The 18,160-nt window shown below is 53.7% G+C and overlaps 1 protein-coding gene across 7 annotated transcripts in view; it reads right to left on the bottom strand.

Annotated features, from left to right (window-relative positions):
- Window positions 1-18,160, bottom strand: part of ACAN (aggrecan) — a 69,118-nt gene that overhangs the window by 12,239 nt on the left and 38,719 nt on the right. For 2 of the 7 annotated variants that reach the window (XM_086711550.1, XM_086711552.1), the window contains exons 8-12: window positions 16,165-16,339; window positions 15,515-15,642; window positions 14,218-14,511; window positions 11,919-12,128; window positions 4,689-8,582 (exon numbers count right to left, since the gene is read on the bottom strand). In XM_086711550.1, coding sequence (XP_086567676.1) covers window positions 4,689-8,582; window positions 11,919-12,128; window positions 14,218-14,511; window positions 15,515-15,642; window positions 16,165-16,339 — 4,701 coding nt within the window. Of the gene's footprint in view, window positions 1-3,722; window positions 3,837-4,688; window positions 8,583-11,918; window positions 12,129-14,217; window positions 14,512-15,514; window positions 15,643-16,164; window positions 16,340-18,160 lie in introns of all 7 variants that reach the window. The other 5 variants (XM_086711556.1, XM_086711555.1, XM_086711554.1 and 2 more) reach the window with 5 other exon arrangements.

Here is an 18,160-nt window from a genome sequence, read left to right as displayed (position 1 = left end):
GCTCCAGGTGGGGCCCAGGTGCAGTGACTTTAAAAAAGCATCCAGGTGATTCCAAGGAGCAACAGGGTTTAAAACCTCAGAGCCAGAAAGCTCAGCAAATGTCAGCAACATAGGTGGGGCAGATGCTGCTGCCTTTTTTTTTTTTTTTAAAGTTTATTTACTTATTTTGAGAGAAAGAGAGAGTGTGATCAGGGGAAGAGGCAGAGAGAGAGGGAGAGAGAAAAATCCCAAGCAGGCTCTGCATTCAGCGCACAGCTTGACACAGGGTTCGATCTCACAAACCATGAGATAGTGACCTGAACCGAAGTCAAGAGTCGGACGCTTAACCGAGTGACTCACCCAGGTGGCCCCGCTGCTGCTTTTTAAGTGGATGGGAGTGGCATAGCCCTGCTTCTAATCGCTAAAGAATCTGACTAGTCATCAGGAATACAGATGAATAATTTGTCAAGAACTTGTCTACGGCATGTTGACAAAACAAGCTGATGGCAACTGTCAAATACTTTCTTTTAAGGACGAAACACAGCCTCCAACCTCACTTATTAGGTGAAAGATGACCCTGAGTATTCAAACACTGCCACAGGAATAATGCTATAGCTTGCTCCCTCTGGTGCCTGGAGAACACTGACCTATAGTCTTTCAACAGCCTGTGTTTCCCAGTCCCAGCACAGGACAACAGTGGGTCACCTGTGGAGATTAGCATGCTCCTCCGGCCTTTCGGAAGCATCCTCGACACCTGCTCTTTGGGATGATAAAGCTTTCCCTAACCAGCAGAGTAAGAGATGGGGAAACAGAAGTAATTTCTTTTTAAATTTTTTTTTAAACATTTATTTATTTTTGAGACAGACAGAGACAGAGCATGAACGGGGGAGGGTCAGAGAGAGAGGGAGACACAGAATCTGAAACAGGCTCCAGGCTCTGAGCAGTCAACACAGAGCCCGACGCGGGGCTCGAACTCACGGACCGCGAGATCGTGACCTGAGCCGAAGTCGGACCCTTAACTGACTGAGCCACCCAGGCGCCCCAGAAGTAATTTTTATTAATACTTTTTTGGGCCAGATGCTGTACTCAGGTATTCCTTATTCCTCAGTTTCTCAGCACTGACCGCACAGTGGAGTCACCTGGGTGGTCTTAACCCCCGCCCATGCCAGATCTCACCGTTCCTGAGTTCAAGCCCTGCGTCGGGCTCTGCGCTGACAGGGAGAAGCCTACTTGGGATTCTCTCTCCTTCTTTCTCTGCCCCTCCCCCCACATAAATAAACATTAAAAACAATAAATAAAAGAAAACAACCCAGTGCCAAGGTCACAGGACCATTTCAATCAGAATCTGTGGGAGTGGGACCCCAGGCCTCAGAATTTTCTAAAGCTGAGAACCACTACCTTTGATTGACCCTATTACAAACGAGGTAGTAAGGGCTTGGCTGTGGGTTTCTCACTGGCCAAGCCCCACTTCTAAAACCTCTCTCCATTCTGGTCGCCCTGAAGTTCATCTTCCGGCTCTTTAAGACCGGCAACTGATTATTATGTTCAAGAGGGAGCTTCCTACTTGGCTGAGCGTGTTAAACAAGTGAATGAAGACCCCTGTTCTGCATTTGACTCACTCAAAGGGGTGAGGGAAATTACTTGACCGCTCTGTGCTTCCGTTTCGAAGGGGGATAACTGCCAAGCTACCCACAGAGCTGTCTGGGAGGAAATCGTGGGGAAGAAAGCCCTTTGGAAATACACCCGGTCAGAGAAGGGCTGTCCTTCCAGCAGATCAATTAGGGTCGATTGCCACCTACTTCTCATTTCATGAGCCCTGCTGTGACTTCTGATCCCAGTGTCCCGTTTTTGCTTAGGGAAGGAGTTGCTAAGGATGGAGGGAGGTGTCAGAAGACACGAAAAGAGGGCGAGGGCGTTCTGGTCCTGGCGACTGTCCAGGAAGTCCTGCTGGGCTCCGAGTCTGCTCCTCTCCGACTCAGGCTGAGCTCCCTTAACACCTCACTCGAGACAGGCGGCCCTGCTGTCCTCCCCCCCCCCCCACCCCCGCACACCCGGAGGGAGGAAGTGCTTGCACACCAGACATGATGTCCGCCAGGGTTGCCACTCACAGGACAGACAGAGCCATTCCCACTGCTGACCGAGGAGTCAGAGCCCCACTAGCTGGAGAGCACACACACAGGGCCTCCCCAGGGTTCCTGCAGGGGCAGCCTCTCTCAGGACAGAGGCAGTGCCCTGCCCTCCCATCGAGGTGGATGACGAGGCACGTGACTCTAGCCCCTGAGGTGACTGTGGCCCTGTGACATACTGCCTCCTAGGTGGCAGGGCCAGGACTGTCCTAGGAGAGTCCACCCCTCTGGCCACAGAGGCCCCCAGTGCTCTTAATCACGGCCTTGACACTTGGCCAGAGGCTGACCCAAGTGGAGAAAAGAGTGAATTCATAGTCAACCTAGTGCCTGTTTATACAGAATATTTCCTGTGTATGCTGTGTATATACAGCATATTTGTATTACATGAGCATATATTAGGAGGTATTTACATATATGTCAATATATACAAACACAAAAATCTTTCCTTGTGCACGATGTAACGGCTCCTGGAGGATAGGTGCCCAGCCCTATTTGTCTAGTAGTATTTGCTTCCCCCCAGGACTCATGGCTCTGATTTTGCACATGTCCTAGGAAAGACCCTGGGACAGAGGCTGCGGTGAGGGCGTGGGGGCAGTGCGGAGACCCAACCCAAGAGAATGAGCTTGGAGGTAACTGGGCATCTCTTCCCTTCCGGGTGGCGATCTGACAAAATGAAGTGTTCGCATGGCCACAGACCTCCAAGTGTTCAGGGAACACGGGTAGATTCTCATCATCTCGTTCGGGGCGCCACCTCCAGTCAGAGGACTCCCCAGGCTCCTCACCTGTCCCACAAGCTGCTTCACCCATGGCTAAGGACAGAGGGCCCCAGGGTGGTGGGTGCCCAGGGGCAGGGGGCTGCCAGGTCATGGCCGACTTGCCACCGTGAACCCTGGAGCTGGGGATGACAAGTAAGTACTGCCTGCCGTTTCCCTCAGGGCAAGAAGGGGACCCGAACTCCGCTCAGGGCCAGGCACGGAGGGGTCTGCAGCGCTTTCCCAGAGAGGGTGGCTCGGCCCGATGCAAGACAGCCCTCTCGGAGGCATGACCTGCTCTTTCCCGTCTACATCCTCGCTCCACACTTCTCAGAACTGATGTTTTCCCTTCAAAATTCAAGCATATGTTGTGTTTGACTCATAAAACAATCTTTGGCTTGGGGCGCCTGGGTGGCTCAGTCAGTTAAGCATCCGACTTTGGCTCAGGTCATGATCTCACATGAGTTCGAGCCTCGTGTCGGGCTCTGAGCTGACAGCTGGGAGCCTGGAGCCTGCTTCGGATTCTGTGTCTCCCTCTCTCTCTGCCTCTCCCCCGCTCATGCCCTGTCTGTCTCTCTCTCAAAATAAATATTAAAAAAATTTAAAAACAATCTTTGGCTTAACAAAAAGATGAACTACCTTTTAGTTTAACTACTTGAACTTTATCTCGTAAACTCCACGTAGAGTAGAATGTTTACCCTGTGGCTTCTACGCGGATGCATCACTGCATACCTCTCCTCTCCGGTCTGAGAAGCCCGAGCCTCCGCTGGCCTCGGTTGCCTCCTCTGACCTGTGGCCCCTTCTAGGGACGAAGGAGTCGCCCTCCTGCCCCTGCCTGCACCCCCACGGCCGATGAGGGTCTTACCTATGTTGCAGTTCTTGCCGGTGGGGCCAGGGGGGTACAGGCATGTGATGTGTCCCTCTGTCTCCTGGCAGATTGCACTGCCACAGGGCTCCTTGGCACAGGACCTGGCAGGGGCTGTGACTCTCAGGGAGATGCTGAGCTTCAAGAACACAGCGGCCTGGGGTTGTGACCTCAAGGTCGGGGCACAAGGACCCCTGAAGCCCACAAGGCTGCTTTGGGTCAGCATGTTTTTGGAGTCTCTGTCCTTCTTGGGCACCTAGCCCTAGCATCCTGGGGGAGGGGGTGGGGCTCTTTGACCGGGAAAGGTCTCTCGGCCCAGAGGGAGGGGCAAGGGATCCCAAGGCAAAAAGCAGGGGAAAATCATCGGCTTCCAGTGCCTGGTGCTTGGGCTGCATCGAGGTGAGACCATCACCATTGTACAGAGAAGTCACCTGTACTGGGGTGGGGACTAAATGACACTTTAGGACAGCCAAGATGCACTTCATACTTTCCTAAATTGTGCAGGTCTTATCCCTACACGAAATAAATATCTGGGCATAGATGTCATCAGATTCGTTCTCTCCTCTCACGAAGAAAGAGAAACTCCACGGGGAAGGGGCGTGAGTAGAATTTCTAGCATCGTGTAAACAGTCATCCTCCTCTCTCCCTCTGCCAAGTACAGATAGTTGAATTCACATATCAATGTTCTTGTGATGTAACGCCACTGTAACAGTAACAACCACTAATCACTAAGTGTGTGCCATGTGAGAAGCAGGACGCTAAGTGCTTGCTCGGTATATATTTATATCCTGTTTAATAGTCCCTGGTACTATTCCCCTTTTACAGGGGAGGCTCAGAGAGGTTAAGAAACTTACCTGAGGCTGCACAGCTAATCTGTAGTGAAGCTTGAATTTACACTGCCTCCTACTATGCTACAGCCTGAACTCCCCGAACACATTTAAGGAAAAAAAGAAATCCCAACAATACCTGCAATGGTTACCGCGGATTCATCTGTCCCTCCTGGAGGAGTTGGGATGGAAGCATCTGTGGGGAAGGTGGCTGTTTCGGCTGTTTGGGTCTCTTCTCCTGAGTGCAAGGGGCTTGAGGACTCGATTTCTAGGTGTGCCTCTGCAGGGCGCTGGGTCTGCTGGGTCCATTCAGACTCTGGGACGCTGGTGCTGATGACCATGTCCAGCCCTGACGTGTGACCAGACAGGTCTCCACCGATTTCAGTCCTGTCTCCAGAAGCCACTGGAGTGGCCGAAGCCCAGCCCGATGCCTCTGTGCCCACATCGTGGGTGGTGGTTGGCTCCTCCTGTGCTTCCGGGGTGGCCGAGCCCTCCCCGGGGCCTTCCGGAAAGGCTGAGGTGCTGCCGCTCACCGTCAGGCCTGAGCCTCCCTCCACATCAGCGTCAGGGAAGGTGGAGGTGGCTTCACTTACATCAGGGGACCCGGAAGCCCCTCCGCTCACCTCAGGGGCAGCAGACGCCCCCAGTCCAGCCTCAGGAAAGGCAGGTGTCTCACTGCTGGATTCCGGGACCGATCCTACCCCAGACCCGGGGAACGTGGGGGTGGCTCCACTAATTTCCCCAGACGCAGAGGCTTCTCCACTGGACTCGAAAAGCCGGGGTGTGTGTGTCACAGGGGGTCTTTGTGCAAGTTCCTGGGACACCGTTGGTTCAGTGACACCCTCCACGAACTCAGAAGTGATTAAAGTGACTTCTGGAAGTCCTGAGGCCTCTCCACTGGTGCCCGTGGCTGCAGAAGATTCGCCACTAACATCCACAGTGCCAGAAAAGTCCCCACTAAAATACGGAGTACTTGATGGCTCCCCACTGGGCTCCACCAGCCCGGACTGCGGCCCGCTCAGGTCCAAAAATCCCGAATGGTCTCCAGACACGTCTGGTGCTCCAGAATGGGCACCACTGAGTTCCACAATGCCCGAAGGCCCTTCTCCCGCTTCTTGGGCTGTTGGGGCCTGGGTTACAGATTCCACCAAAGTCCTGTCTACCAGAGAGACAGTGGGGAAACCAGAAGCAAGTCCACTGCCGTCATATGCTCCTGAGGGCAGGCTGCTCCCAATCTCTGCCCCGGAGGATTCTCCACTGACCTCAGCTACTGCACTTGGCAGGCCACTGAATTCTGGAGGTGGGGAGGTAAACCCGCCGGAGTCAACTGCTCCAGAAGACTGTCCACTGACATCCATGATCCCAGATGTGCCTGACAGACCTGCCTCCCCTGAAGGGAGTCCACTGAGTTCCACAGACCCCAAGCCTTCTTCTTCTTTAAATGTAGTTGGGGTCACTTCGACCAAACTGGTGTCCACAAATGTAATGCCAGAAGATGCACCGCTGCCACTCACGGCACTGGGAACCAGGTCAGGGATTCCAGAGGTCGTGCCACTGACACCAGGGACCCCAGATGTTTCCCCACTCAGGTCGGTTATGCCAAATGGTTGACCACTGCCAGAAAGAACTCCAGAAGCTTCTCCACTGACATCTGGTTGGCCGGAGACCAGTCCACTGAGCTCAGTCACTGCAGATGTTTCCCCAGAAAACCCTGATGCCTGCCCACTGACTTCAAAAAGCCCAGATGTTCCCCCGCTGATGTCAGGAAATCCTGATGGCTGTCCACTGACACCAAAGAATCCAGATGTTTCCCCACTGATGTCAGGAGACCCAGAGGCTTGGCCACTGAGTTCAGCTCCTGACGGGAGTCCGCTAACTGCCCCACTAATGTCCAACTCGCTGAAGGGCAGCCCAGATGTTTCTCCGGCACCACTAATGCCAATAGTCCCCCTCCCTTCCAGTTCACTTGCAGTGGTGGCCGTGACCACTTCCACCAATGTAGTATCCACCAGGGAGACGGTTGGGAATCCAGAGGGAAGTCCACTAAAGTCAGGTAGGCCAGAGGATGGGCCACTTGCAAGGTCCACCCCAGAATACTCACCACTAAATCCAGATGGAAGGCCACTTGCTTCTGGAGCTTGCCCACTTCCTAGAGTTCCAGAAGGTATTCTGCCTAAGTCCAAGTCTCCGGAAGCTGACCCAATCAAGTCTTCTTTTCCAGAAGGCAACCCACTGAGTTCCTCAGCTCCAGAAGCAGAGGTCTCCAGACCCTCCCCTCCAGAATAAAATTCACTGAGGTCCCCTACTCCAGAAGCAGAAGTCTCTGGATGATGACCCTCCACTCCAGAAGGCAGCCCGCTGAGGTCCCCTACTCCAGAGGCAGAGGTCTCTAGACCTTCTCTTCCAGAAGGAAGTCCACTGAGGTCCCCTATTCCAGAGGCAGAGACTTCTGGACCTTCTGCAGAAGGCAGCCCGCTGAGGACCTCTACTCCAGAGGCAGAGACTTCTGGACCTTCTGCAGAAGGCAGCCCGCTGAGGTCCCCTACTCCGGAGGCAGAGACTTCTGGACCTTCTGCAGAAGGCAGCCCGCTGAGGACCTCTACTCCGGAGGCAGAGACTTCTGGACCTTCTGCAGAAGGCAGCCCGCTGAGGACCTCTACTCCAGAGGCAGAGACTTCTGGACCTTCTGCAGAAGGCAGCCCGCTGAGGACCTCTACTCCAGAGGCAGAGACTTCTGGACCTTCTGCAGAAGGCAGCCCGCTGAGGACCTCTACTCCAGAGGCAGAGACTTCTGGACCTTCTCCAGAAGGTAGTCCGCTGAGGACCTCTACTCCAGAGGCAGAGACTTCTGGACCTTCTCCAGAAGGTAGTCCGCTGAGGACCTCTACTCCAGAGGTAGAGACTTCTGGACCTTCTCCAGAAGGTAGTCCGCTGAGGTCCCCTACTCCAGAGGCAGAGACTTCTGGACCTTCTGCAGAAGGCAGCCCGCTGAGGTCCCCTACTCCAGAGGCAGAGACTTCTGGACCTTCTGCAGAAGGCAGCCCGCTGAGGACCTCTACTCCAGAGGCAGAGACTTCTGGACCTTCTGCAGAAGGCAGCCCGCTGAGGACCTCTACTCCGGAGGCAGAGACTTCTGGACCTTCTGCAGAAGGCAGCCCGCTGAGGACCTCTACTCCAGAGGCAGAGACTTCTGGACCTTCTCCAGAAGGTAGTCCGCTGAGGTCCCCTACTCCAGAGGCAGAGACTTCTGGACCTTCTGCAGAAGGCAGCCCGCTGAGGACCTCTACTCCAGAGGCAGAGACTTCTGGACCTTCTGCAGAAGGCAGCCCGCTGAGGACCTCTACTCCAGAGGCAGAGACTTCTGGACCTTCTGCAGAAGGCAGCCCGCTGAGGACCTCTACTCCAGAGGCAGAGACTTCTGGACCTTCTGCAGAAGGCAGCCCGCTGAGGACCTCTACTCCAGAGGCAGAGACTTCTGGACCTTCTGCAGAAGGCAGCCCGCTGAGGACCTCTACTCCAGAGGCAGAGACTTCTGGACCTTCTCCAGAAGGCAGCCCGCTGAGGTCTCCTACTCCAGAGGCAGAGGTCTCCAGGCCCTCACCTCCAACTTTAGGAATGCTGGGCCCTGTAATTCTATCTTCATCCCCGGAGGCCAGTCCACTTTCCACAGGCAGGCCTGAGCCCACTGCAGAGGTGAGACCACTGGAGTCAAGATCTCCAGAGGGCAGTCCACTTGAAATTTCCCCTGAGGGCTGTCCACTGGAGTCCAGATGTCCTGAAACTTCTCCACTGCCTGTGAAGTCACCACTGACTTCGGGTACCCCGGATACCTCCCCAGAGCCTGGCAGCTCAGTCCCACTGGGCACTGGGGGGGCAAGTGTGGATGGCTCCTCCCAGGGGAAGGGCTCCTCCGAGGGGGCTGGCTCCTCCGAGGGGGACGGCTCCTCTGAGGCTGAGGGCACTTCCGTTCCAGAAGGGCCTTCTGTACTCTCCTCTGTTGCTGCGCTGGTGGGAGGCCACGTTGGAGGGATCCCTGGAAGAAAGGAAGAAGAAAGATGAGGTGTGGATTTAGTAACCCTGCCCTATTTAAGCTCACTCGTTCCTTCCACAGCAAAATGTTGCTTGAGAGGTGTGTTTAGACATTTTCTAGTGGAGCCTTGCTCAGTGTCTGGGGAAGGCAAGGAAGGAGGGGACCAGGAAGTGCTTCACCTGGCCGCTTTGCTCTGTGAGGCTCCAGGGGATGCCATCCCCACGGAAGTAGGGGCCTGGCTCCCACGAAAAGTAATCAAGGGCACCTCTCAGGCACCTCCATACTCGGAACTCTTATCTAAATCCATGATTTGCAAAGTGTGGTCTCTGAACCAGCAACACCAGCATTGTCTGGGAGGTTGATAGAAAAGCAGATTCTCAGATCTCACCCCAGTCCCACTGGTTCAGGAAGTCTGGGGTGGGGGCGGCATGTTGTCTTTTTTTTTTTTTTTAATGTTTATTTATTTCTTTTGAGAGAGAGAGAGTGCGAGTGGGGAAGAGGGGCAAAGGGAGGGAGGGAGAGGGAGAGGGAGAGGGAGAGGGAGAGAGAGAGAGAGAGAGAGAGAGAGAGAGAGAGAGAGAGAACCCTAAGCAGGCTCCACACTCAGTGCACAGCCCAACCCAGGGCTCGATCTCAGGAACCATGAGATCATGGCCTGAGCAAAAATCAAGAGTTGGATACTTAACCAACTGAGCCACCCAGGCACCCCAGCTTGTTGTCTTTTTTTTTTTTTTTTAATATTTATTTATTTTGGGGAGAGCACAAGCAGAGAAGGGGCAGAAGGAAGGGGACAGAGGGTCTGAACTGGGCTCTATGCTGACCGGTTGACAGTAGAGAGCCTGATACGGGGCTCGAACTCACAAATGGTGAGATCATAACCTGAGCCAAAGTTGGACGCTCGACCCACTGAGCCACCCAGGTGCCCCAGCATGTTATCTTTTAATAAGCTCCCCCACCCCCGAACCCTGACAACACCGATGACCCCTCAAGTTTGAGAATCATTCATCCAAAACCATCCCTTCAAGGCAGGGGAGGCCAGCTGGTGTTGTTTGCAAAAATACATCAAGTACAGCAACTTTTTCAATTCTGAGAGTGCTATTACAGAGGATTTGGAAAACAGAGGAAAGAAGCCCCATCATGCTAAATAATCATGATTGCATTATTTTTCTTTCCATGTTGTTTCCTTGGGCATTTAAAAACAACCTATCTGGGATTGGACCTCGCGTGTTCCTTTGGGCTCATTTCTCAGGTAGAGAGCCTGAGCACAGCGGGTGCTATCCCTCCAGGCAGAATCTTGGCGGTGGGCAGGGGGTTCAGGATAGCAGTCGTGGCATTCAAGAGGACTTTAGTTGGGCATATGTATATAAATGCTTATTTATTTTTGAGAGAGAGCATGAGCAGGGGAGGGGGAGGGGCAGAGAGAGAGGGAGACCCAGAATCCGAAGCAGGCTCCAGGCTCCGAGCTGTCAGCACAGAGCCCCACGTAGGGCTCGAACCCACGAACCATGAGATCATGCCCTGGGCCGAAGTCGGACACTTACCTGACTAAGCCACCCAGGGGCCCCATTTTGTTAGGTTTCTTTTTTTTTTTTTTTTTTTTTAATTTTTTTTTTCAACGTTTTTATTTATTTTTGGGACAGAGAGAGACAGAGCATGAACGGGGGAGGGGCAGAGAGAGAGGGAGACACAGAATCGGAAACAGGCTCCAGGCTCTGAGCCATCAGCCCAGAGCCTGACGCGGGGCTCGAACTCACGGACCGCGAGATCGTGACCTGGCTGAAGCCGGACGCTTAACCGACTGCGCCACCCAGGCGCCCCAGGTTTCTTTTTATTTTATTTTATTTTTTTTTAAATTTTTTTTTCAACGTTTATTTATTTTTGGGACAGAGAGAGACAGAGCATGAATGGGGGAGGGGCAGAGAGAGAGGGAGACACAGAATCGGAAACAGGCTCCAGGCTCTGAGCCATCAGCCCAGAGCCTGACGCGGGGCTCGAACTCACGGACCGCGAGATCGTGACCTGGCTGAAGTCGGACGCTTAACCGACTGCGCCACCCAGGCGCCCCCCAGGTTTCTTTTTAAAAGCAAGTCAATTTAAAGAAAAGGACGTAGAGTTAATAACAGTACAGATGGTTCCCGATATGGTCAATCAGCAAGGTGGTAGGGAACCGGTTTGCAAAATGTTTCTATGGGTCCGTTGGAGCCTCTTCCCGTGGAAACTCCCACTAGCTGCTGCCAGGATCCTGTGCCAAGCCACACACTCAAGCCAAAGAGGACTGTTATTTTTGTCCTGGTGAAGGGGGAGGTAAGGAAAGGGTCACAGGTGGGTGTGGCTGCTGGGTGAGGTCTCTGGGCCAGAATCCCACCTGCTCCACTGATACACCCTCACCTTCTGGCATGGAGGGAGGCCAGGCTTTGCCTTTCTAGCACCCAGAGGAGCGCCGAGCACGGCTGAATTGCTGGGGAACAGTGCACTGAGTGACTAGATGAGGAACTGGGAAGCTCTGATGGACTCGTTCCTTCAAATGAACGTGCCCCTGGGTGAGGTGACTCTAGTAAGCACACACACATTACTGTGCATTTAATTCAGCCTTACACGGGGATGCCTGGATGGTTCAGCCGGTTAAGCGTCCGACTCTTGATTTCAGCTCAGGTCACGATCTCACGGTTCATGAGTTCGAGCCCCACATCGGGCTCTGTGCTAACAGTTCAGAGCCTGCTTGGGATTCTCTCTCTCTCTCCCTCTCTCTCTGCCCCTCCCCTGCTGGTACTCTCTCTCTCTCTCAAAATATAAATATATAAATAAATATTAGCATATCCAATGGCCCTGAGAAGGTCTGCAGTGAGGAAACCTGTTAATCTTTCTGTAAGCCAGCATTTCCCTTATGGCCACAAAACACTTTTTCCAACAGGGTGAGGGGCCTAGAAGCTTTCATCCCATCGAGTCCCATCTGATTTTATCAGGACAGATGGGGCTCAGGAAGTTCTGGCTGGGGATGCCTGGCCCAGAAGAGACACATAGAAGGAGGAACAAAGCAAGGAGACAGGTCACGGTCACACTTTCAACTACCCCTCTGGGTCCTCACCCCTCTATTAGAGATCCTCCCACAAGAGAGTTTTTAAAAGGCTGGAAGGTAGGGGTGTAAATGCAGGAAGACAGAGTGAGAGGTGCTTTATGAACAAGGCTGCCCCTTTCTTCCCTTGACCGTTGTCCTAGAGGCCAGTTGCGGGGGCTGACGTTGCCCAGAGCAGCACATTCAGCTAGTGTGACACAGAGGGCTGGGGACACAGAGCACATGTCCCACCCTAGGACACACCCCAGAGCCCTAGCCACACAGACCTGGTGGTGGGGAAGTGCCCACTGGGGTGTAGGCCAGTTCCCATTCGGTCTGGTTTTCTGGCTCAGTGGTGAAGTCTGGGCTTGTCGTGGTCTCCTCTCCGGAGGGGACAGCAGCCACACCAGGCACCACTTGGGTAGCGATCCAGTCCTCCACAGAGGGCGTGGCTGTGCCACCCTCTTCTTCTCCTGGAGAGGGTGCTGCTGAGACACCTAAAGAGATGAGGGTGGTGAGAATTCCTTCCTACCAGTGACCCATCCCAGGTTGGCCCTTCTCAAGGGGGACTAGAAGATTCCAAGAGGGGCCAGGCTGGTGCAAAAACCTTGCTAGACCTCGACAGCCCCCCCGCCCCCAAACCCAGTGAGATGGCTTCTGTCTTCCTCAATAAGAGCTGTCTGCATCAATTACACAATTTCGATACACACACACACATTATTTCAGGGTGGTCTGGGACATCTCTTCTGCAGAATCTATTATACATGCCAGGCATTGTTTAAAGGTGTTATGTATATAAAATCATTTTATCCCACAACAGCCTTATGAGATAGGTACTATATCATTTACAGCTAGGGAAACTGAGGCACAGAGTTAAATGACTCGCCCAGGGTCAGTGGCTTATAAGAGGCAGATCTAGTCTTTGAAGGAAAGCATCTGGCACCAGCCCCCGCTCTCACCTACGGCATGACGCTGCCTTTCCTGGGGACAGAAATTATGGGTCAAAAATAGGAGGCTGTGATTTAAAATCCATGAAGTCACCCCAGCACTGGAGGGTGAAGGAGGGACTTATTGACTGGGGGTAACTGTTTTGGTTTGGGGGAAACCGGAGGTGGGCTTGGTCGGGAAAGAGGCCAAAACCTCTTGGCAGTTACAGAAAAGGCCGAGTTCACGGAAGGTCGGGGACTGTGCAGGAGGCGGGGGGGGGGGGGGGGGGGGGGGGGGGGGGGGGGAGGGGAGCATGGGTAAACATTTACAGGGAGGCTAACTGGTGTGGCTTCTGCTGCCCAGGAGCCCCGACAGCGGTACTGGCACAAGAGCCTCGACACATCATCCTCTGGGAGGGGTTTGGCTTTCGTGAGGCTGGCGGTGCGGGGCTGAGCTTTCTCCGAGCTGGGTTTTAAAAGGTGACCCTTGGGGCGCCTGGGTGGCGCAGTCGGTTAAGCGTCCGACTTCAGCCAGGTCACGATCTCGCGCTCCGTGAGTTCGAGCCCCGGGTCAGGCTCTGGGCTGATGGCTCGGAGCCTGGAGCCTGTTTCCGATGCTGTGTCTCCCTCTCTCTCTGCCCCTCCCCCGTTCATGCTCTGTTTCTCTCTGTCCCAAAAATAAATAAAAAAACGTTGAAAAAAAAAATTTTTAAAAGGTGACCCTGGAAGTCTGAGAAACTTGGCAAAGCTCAGGTCTTATTTTTCATTAACTTTGTTTTGGAATAATTCTACATGCACAGGAAGCTACAAAGACACTCAGCTTTGATGCATCATATATAAAACACGGCTCAAGCTGCGACTACAATCTAGGTTCCAGTCAGTGCTTTCAGACCCGCCGATCTCATCCCTTCAGAGCCCCGCCCTAAGCCTTGGCCACGCCCTAGCCACACCCCCTGGGCCGTTTGATGACAGAATTCTGGGAACTCCCGCTAGTAAAGTGGTTTGATCTGCACTGGGTCCTCAGCACAGGTCAATTAAAAATCTGAGTTTCTGGTGTTTAGTGAAGCGTAATAGAACACTTGGACTCAACTCCTCACAAAAATATCTGGAAGCAGGAGAAACTTTGGCAAGGGTTACAAATTAAAACAGTATATATGTATGTGCATGTGTATATGGGTGTTATTTACAACAGTAAAGCTAACATTTGCTGAGAATTTACTATGTCCCAAGCACAATGCCAAGTGTTTTGTGTGCACTATCCCAGTTTATCGGTACAGCAACCCTTTCAGGTAGGAACTATTACATCATTATTTTATAGATGAAACAGAGGAACAAAGAGGTTAAGTGACTTGCCCAGGGTCACACAGCTATTACGCAGAAGAACTGTAATCAAAATTCAGGTCAACCTGGTTTTAGAGCCCAAGCTTTCACTCGCCTCTCTCTGCCTGTCTCAGAGGAACTTGAGAAGGATGTACCTGCCTTGGGGTCAACGCTCAAGATCATGCTAGCTCCGGAGCTGGCCCTGCCCCAGAGGGACTGACTTTTCCCTCCTTGCTCTGATGGATGGGGATAGCGGGCAGGAGTGAAGGTGTGAAGGGGTGAAGCCAGAGGAGTCACCCCCAGGCAGAAGGGAGGCTGGAGGAGAGGTGAGAACACGTACCTCGGAAGCAGAAGGCATGATGCCGGGACAGTGGGTCTGGGAGGCCTGTCTGGTTGGGGTAAAGGTAGACCGTTCTCACGCCTGGCTTGTCTCCGCCACAGGAGGGCCTCGGGGTGACGATGGGGTAGCGGAGGCTGCCGTCGGACAGCCAGCCAGCATAGCACTTGTCCAGGCCCCGGCTCCAGGCGGCGTAGAGCTGGCCCGTGGAGGCCAGTGTGGCGTTGTGGGATTCACAGAATGCCAGGGCCTCCTCGAAGGTGAACTGCTCCGGGCGTGTGACAAAGAACACCTCCCCTGGGGGCGGACGCAGGTGCAGGTGTGACCCTCATGTCCACAGCCAGAGCAGCCTCAGCTCACCCAGGGGCCGGGGCAAGAGAATTGAAGCCAGCTGGTCACTCTACATGGAAACAGCCTCCCTCCTTCTCTGTTTTCTAGACTGCCCGTCACACTTGGGCACCCCCCGCCTCTGCTAAGAGAGGCATTCCCTTGGGCACCTTCCCTCCGACCCCCCTGTGCTCCCTACACCACAGCACTTAAGCATGGAGCACCCGAATGCTGTGGACCTGCAACCCCCACCCCCACCCTGGGGGCTCCTCGAGGGGAGGGGTGGGTCCTGTAGCCACTCTTGGGGTTTCGGTCCCTGCACCCAGAACTGTACCCAGCTGCTCGTCTGAATTGGGGGGAGGAGGTTCACATTTAGTGGACACCTACTGTACCGGGCCCTTCTCATACATATCTCATTTAATACTCACAGAAATCTCTGATATGAGGCACAATCAGCCCTATTTTATAGATGAGGAAACCGAGGCCCAGAAAGGTTAAGTAACCTGCCCCAGGTCCCCAAAACACGTGAGTGGCTATACCAAAATCTTTCCAGAATAATGCCAGCATTTCCAAAATTGGGTTCTATGCGATAGTAATTTGATGATTATAATTGAAACGAAAAGACGTGAAACGCAACAAAATAAAATGTCTGTGGTTGACTAAGCTTGGGCACTTGGCTAAGCAAAGTTAAAGAGGTTTTTCTATTGCAGGACTTCTCAGAGGCTTTCATTTGTTCCAGGGCACTGGGATTCTCCGAGAGGCGGATGGTGGAGACCTCGCCTGCAATCCTGGGGGACCCACATGAACCATTCCGGAGGGAGAGAAGGAGCTTGGCCCGAGAGAGGGGCTGGGCCGGCCTTTCTGCCCCTGGGTGGGAAGAGAGCTGGGGGGATGGTAATTCCCCCTCCTCTTTGTGTCTCTCCACCAGCCCCCTGCCTGGCTGGGGCCCCAAATGCGAGAATGTGGCTTGTACCCTCGAGCCTGTCCACGTAGCAGTAGACATCATAAGTTTCGGACGGTGGCCGGATGCCGTAGGTCCTGACTCCCGGGCTGCTGTCTTTATCACCCACACATGGGGTTCGTGGGCTCACGATGGGGTATCTGCAAAGGAGGGCAGGAGGGGCACCTGAAAGCCTATTCCAGGGGCCGGGAGAGGCAGGGCCCGGGGTGAGGCTGGCAGGCCTCTTGGGACTCTGGCAGGGTGCACTGTCAGTGACAGCAGTCCCCTTATGTGGCAAGCTCCCCGTGTGGCTGAGGAAAGGGTCTGGAGGCCCCTGGGGGGATTTCTGGCTTCAGAAGAGAGCCGGTTGTATAGAAGGGCATTGGGTCAAGCTGGAGGGGACCCGGGCGGGGGGGCCTTGAGGAGAGATTCTCCCTCCCTGTTCCTTGGGGGTAAATGACCAAGGACTTAATGTCACCTGGGGCCCTTCGCCACCGACTCAGGATAATATGCCTTGGTTCTGGGGGAGAAATTAGGGGAGCGGCCATGGAGTCATGAATTCATTCATTATTGCACAGTGTATTGGGTGCCCACTGTGCACTGGGTGCCGTGACAGGTTCTGGCTCCCCAAGCCCGACCCCTCACGGTTCTGGGCTGGAAGCGGGGCTGGGCTCATCCCTCACCTGACAGTCTGGTCTTGCAGCCAGCCAGCATCACACTGCTCGTAGCCTGCTTCATAGGCGGCCTGGAGCTGCTCCGGGGAGGCGATCACTGCCCCGGTGCGCAGGCAGGCCTGCTGAGCCTCCGCAAACGTCAGGGCGTAGCGGGCAGAGCCTGGCCGGTAGTGGAACACAACCCCTGGGTGGGGAGGGGAGGGAGAGAAGGAGAGACGAGGTAGGCTCAGGGCAGGGACTAGATACCAGCATGCTGGTGCCCATGGGGCGGGTCCTCATGGCTTTGAGGGCGTGGAGGGAGCTCTGGCTCCTTGAGGAGTGACTTCCCTTCACCCCCTCTTTCCTTTCCTGCTTCTGATCCTCTTCTCAACCAAGCTGGTTCCCTCTGCTTGTTCAAGCTGCTCCTGAACTCCATCTCCCTGAGAAAGCCTTTGATGACTCTTCTGCCCTGGGTGTCCCCAACCTTCCTCTTTGGGCCCCTCACTCCCAGACTGCTCATTTGTCCCTTTACCCTTTAAAACAAACGCATTTTTTTATCATGACAAAAAGAATACACGTTCATTAAGAACATTCGGAAAATACAGAAAAGGCTAAGGAATACATCAACCATTAGCATCTCTTCCACTTGGCCCAGGGGCCGGGGGGTGGGCGGCCTCTCTGAAAGTGGCTGTGAGAGTTTTTGTGGGTGTGCACCGGGCACATTCTGGGGAGTGTCCTCATGGCTTTGGCCAGGTGCCCAAAGGGGCCCTGTCCTTGAGCCCCCCATTTACTCAGCCTTTCCTGTTGTATCCAGCCGCACACACATTTGCTTTTGACACTTCCCTGGGTGATCGGCCAGGTTATATCACAACTGCAAATCCCACATCCTCTGTCCTGTGGCAGGTGCCCATCCGTCCATTGGCGCCTTCTCACATGGTGGCCAGTGGGGCTCTTCCCAGTCCCGGGCCAACCCTCAGACCCGGCCATTGCTGGCGTTACCCCCAGAACTTCCAAACAATTTCTCCTTCCCAACATATTGTATTTCTCTGGGCAATTCAGGCTGAAATCCTGCTTGGTGGCATCATGTGTGTGATGGTGGAAGACAGTGACTATTTGCTCTTCCCCCAGGAGGGGACCCCACCAAGGCCCTTAGGAAAGCCACCCCAGAATGTCCTTCTGGTTCTTGGATTGGAGTATGGGGAACAGCTGAGCTCTATGTGACATGACATCCAAAGTCTCCAGACATTCCTTAAACACCTGGAACACCATCATCCTAGATCAGGGGTTGGCTGACATTTTCTGGAAAGGGCCAGACAGGACACATTTCACTCTTCATGGCTTCAATGGTTTCTGTCACAACTACTCAACTCTGCCATGACAGTCCTAAATTAGCCACAGACATCACGTGGACAAATAGGTGTGGCTTTGGTCCAATCAAACGTTATTTGTGGACATTAAATCTTGAATGCTATATAATTTTCGTTATACGTCACAGAATATTAGAGTATTATTCTTATTTTGACTTTGTGCCCCGACTATCTAAAACTGTAAAACTATCCTTAGTTTGTGGGCCTTATAAAAATAGGTGGCGGGGCGCCTGGGTGGCTCAGTTGGTTAAGCGTCTGACTTCGGCTCAGGTCGTGATCTCCCGGTCTGGGAGTTTGAGCCCTGCATCAGGCTCTGTGCTGACAGCTCAGAGCCTGGAGCCTGCTTTGGATTCTGTGTCTCCCTCTTTCTCTGCCCCTCCCCTGCTCTCTCTCTCTCTCTCTCTCTCTCAAAGTAATAAAATAAAAAAACATTGAAAAAAAATTTAAAAACAGGTGGCAAGCTGGATTTGGCCGCCGGAACTTGGTTTGCTGACCCCTGTCCTGGAAGGCCAGTGCTGTGAGAAGCCCTGGGGTCACCTTTGTAGAAGGTCTCAAGTGGCTCTGTTCTTTGGGGGTATCTGATGGGGCAAGAAGGACCCCTGGACAAAAGAGGCCCAGTTCTTTATTCGACTTCACCTAGACCCATGTGGCATCTTTAC

This window comes from Puma concolor, chromosome B3 (genome assembly GCF_028749965.1).
Source record: "Puma concolor isolate L17-30 chromosome B3, mPumCon1.1.hap2, whole genome shotgun sequence".
In the NCBI taxonomy this organism is placed as follows: domain Eukaryota; kingdom Metazoa; phylum Chordata; class Mammalia; order Carnivora; family Felidae; genus Puma; species Puma concolor.
Note: the sequence above shows the minus strand (reverse complement) of the source record. Positions and strands in the feature narration are given on the sequence as shown.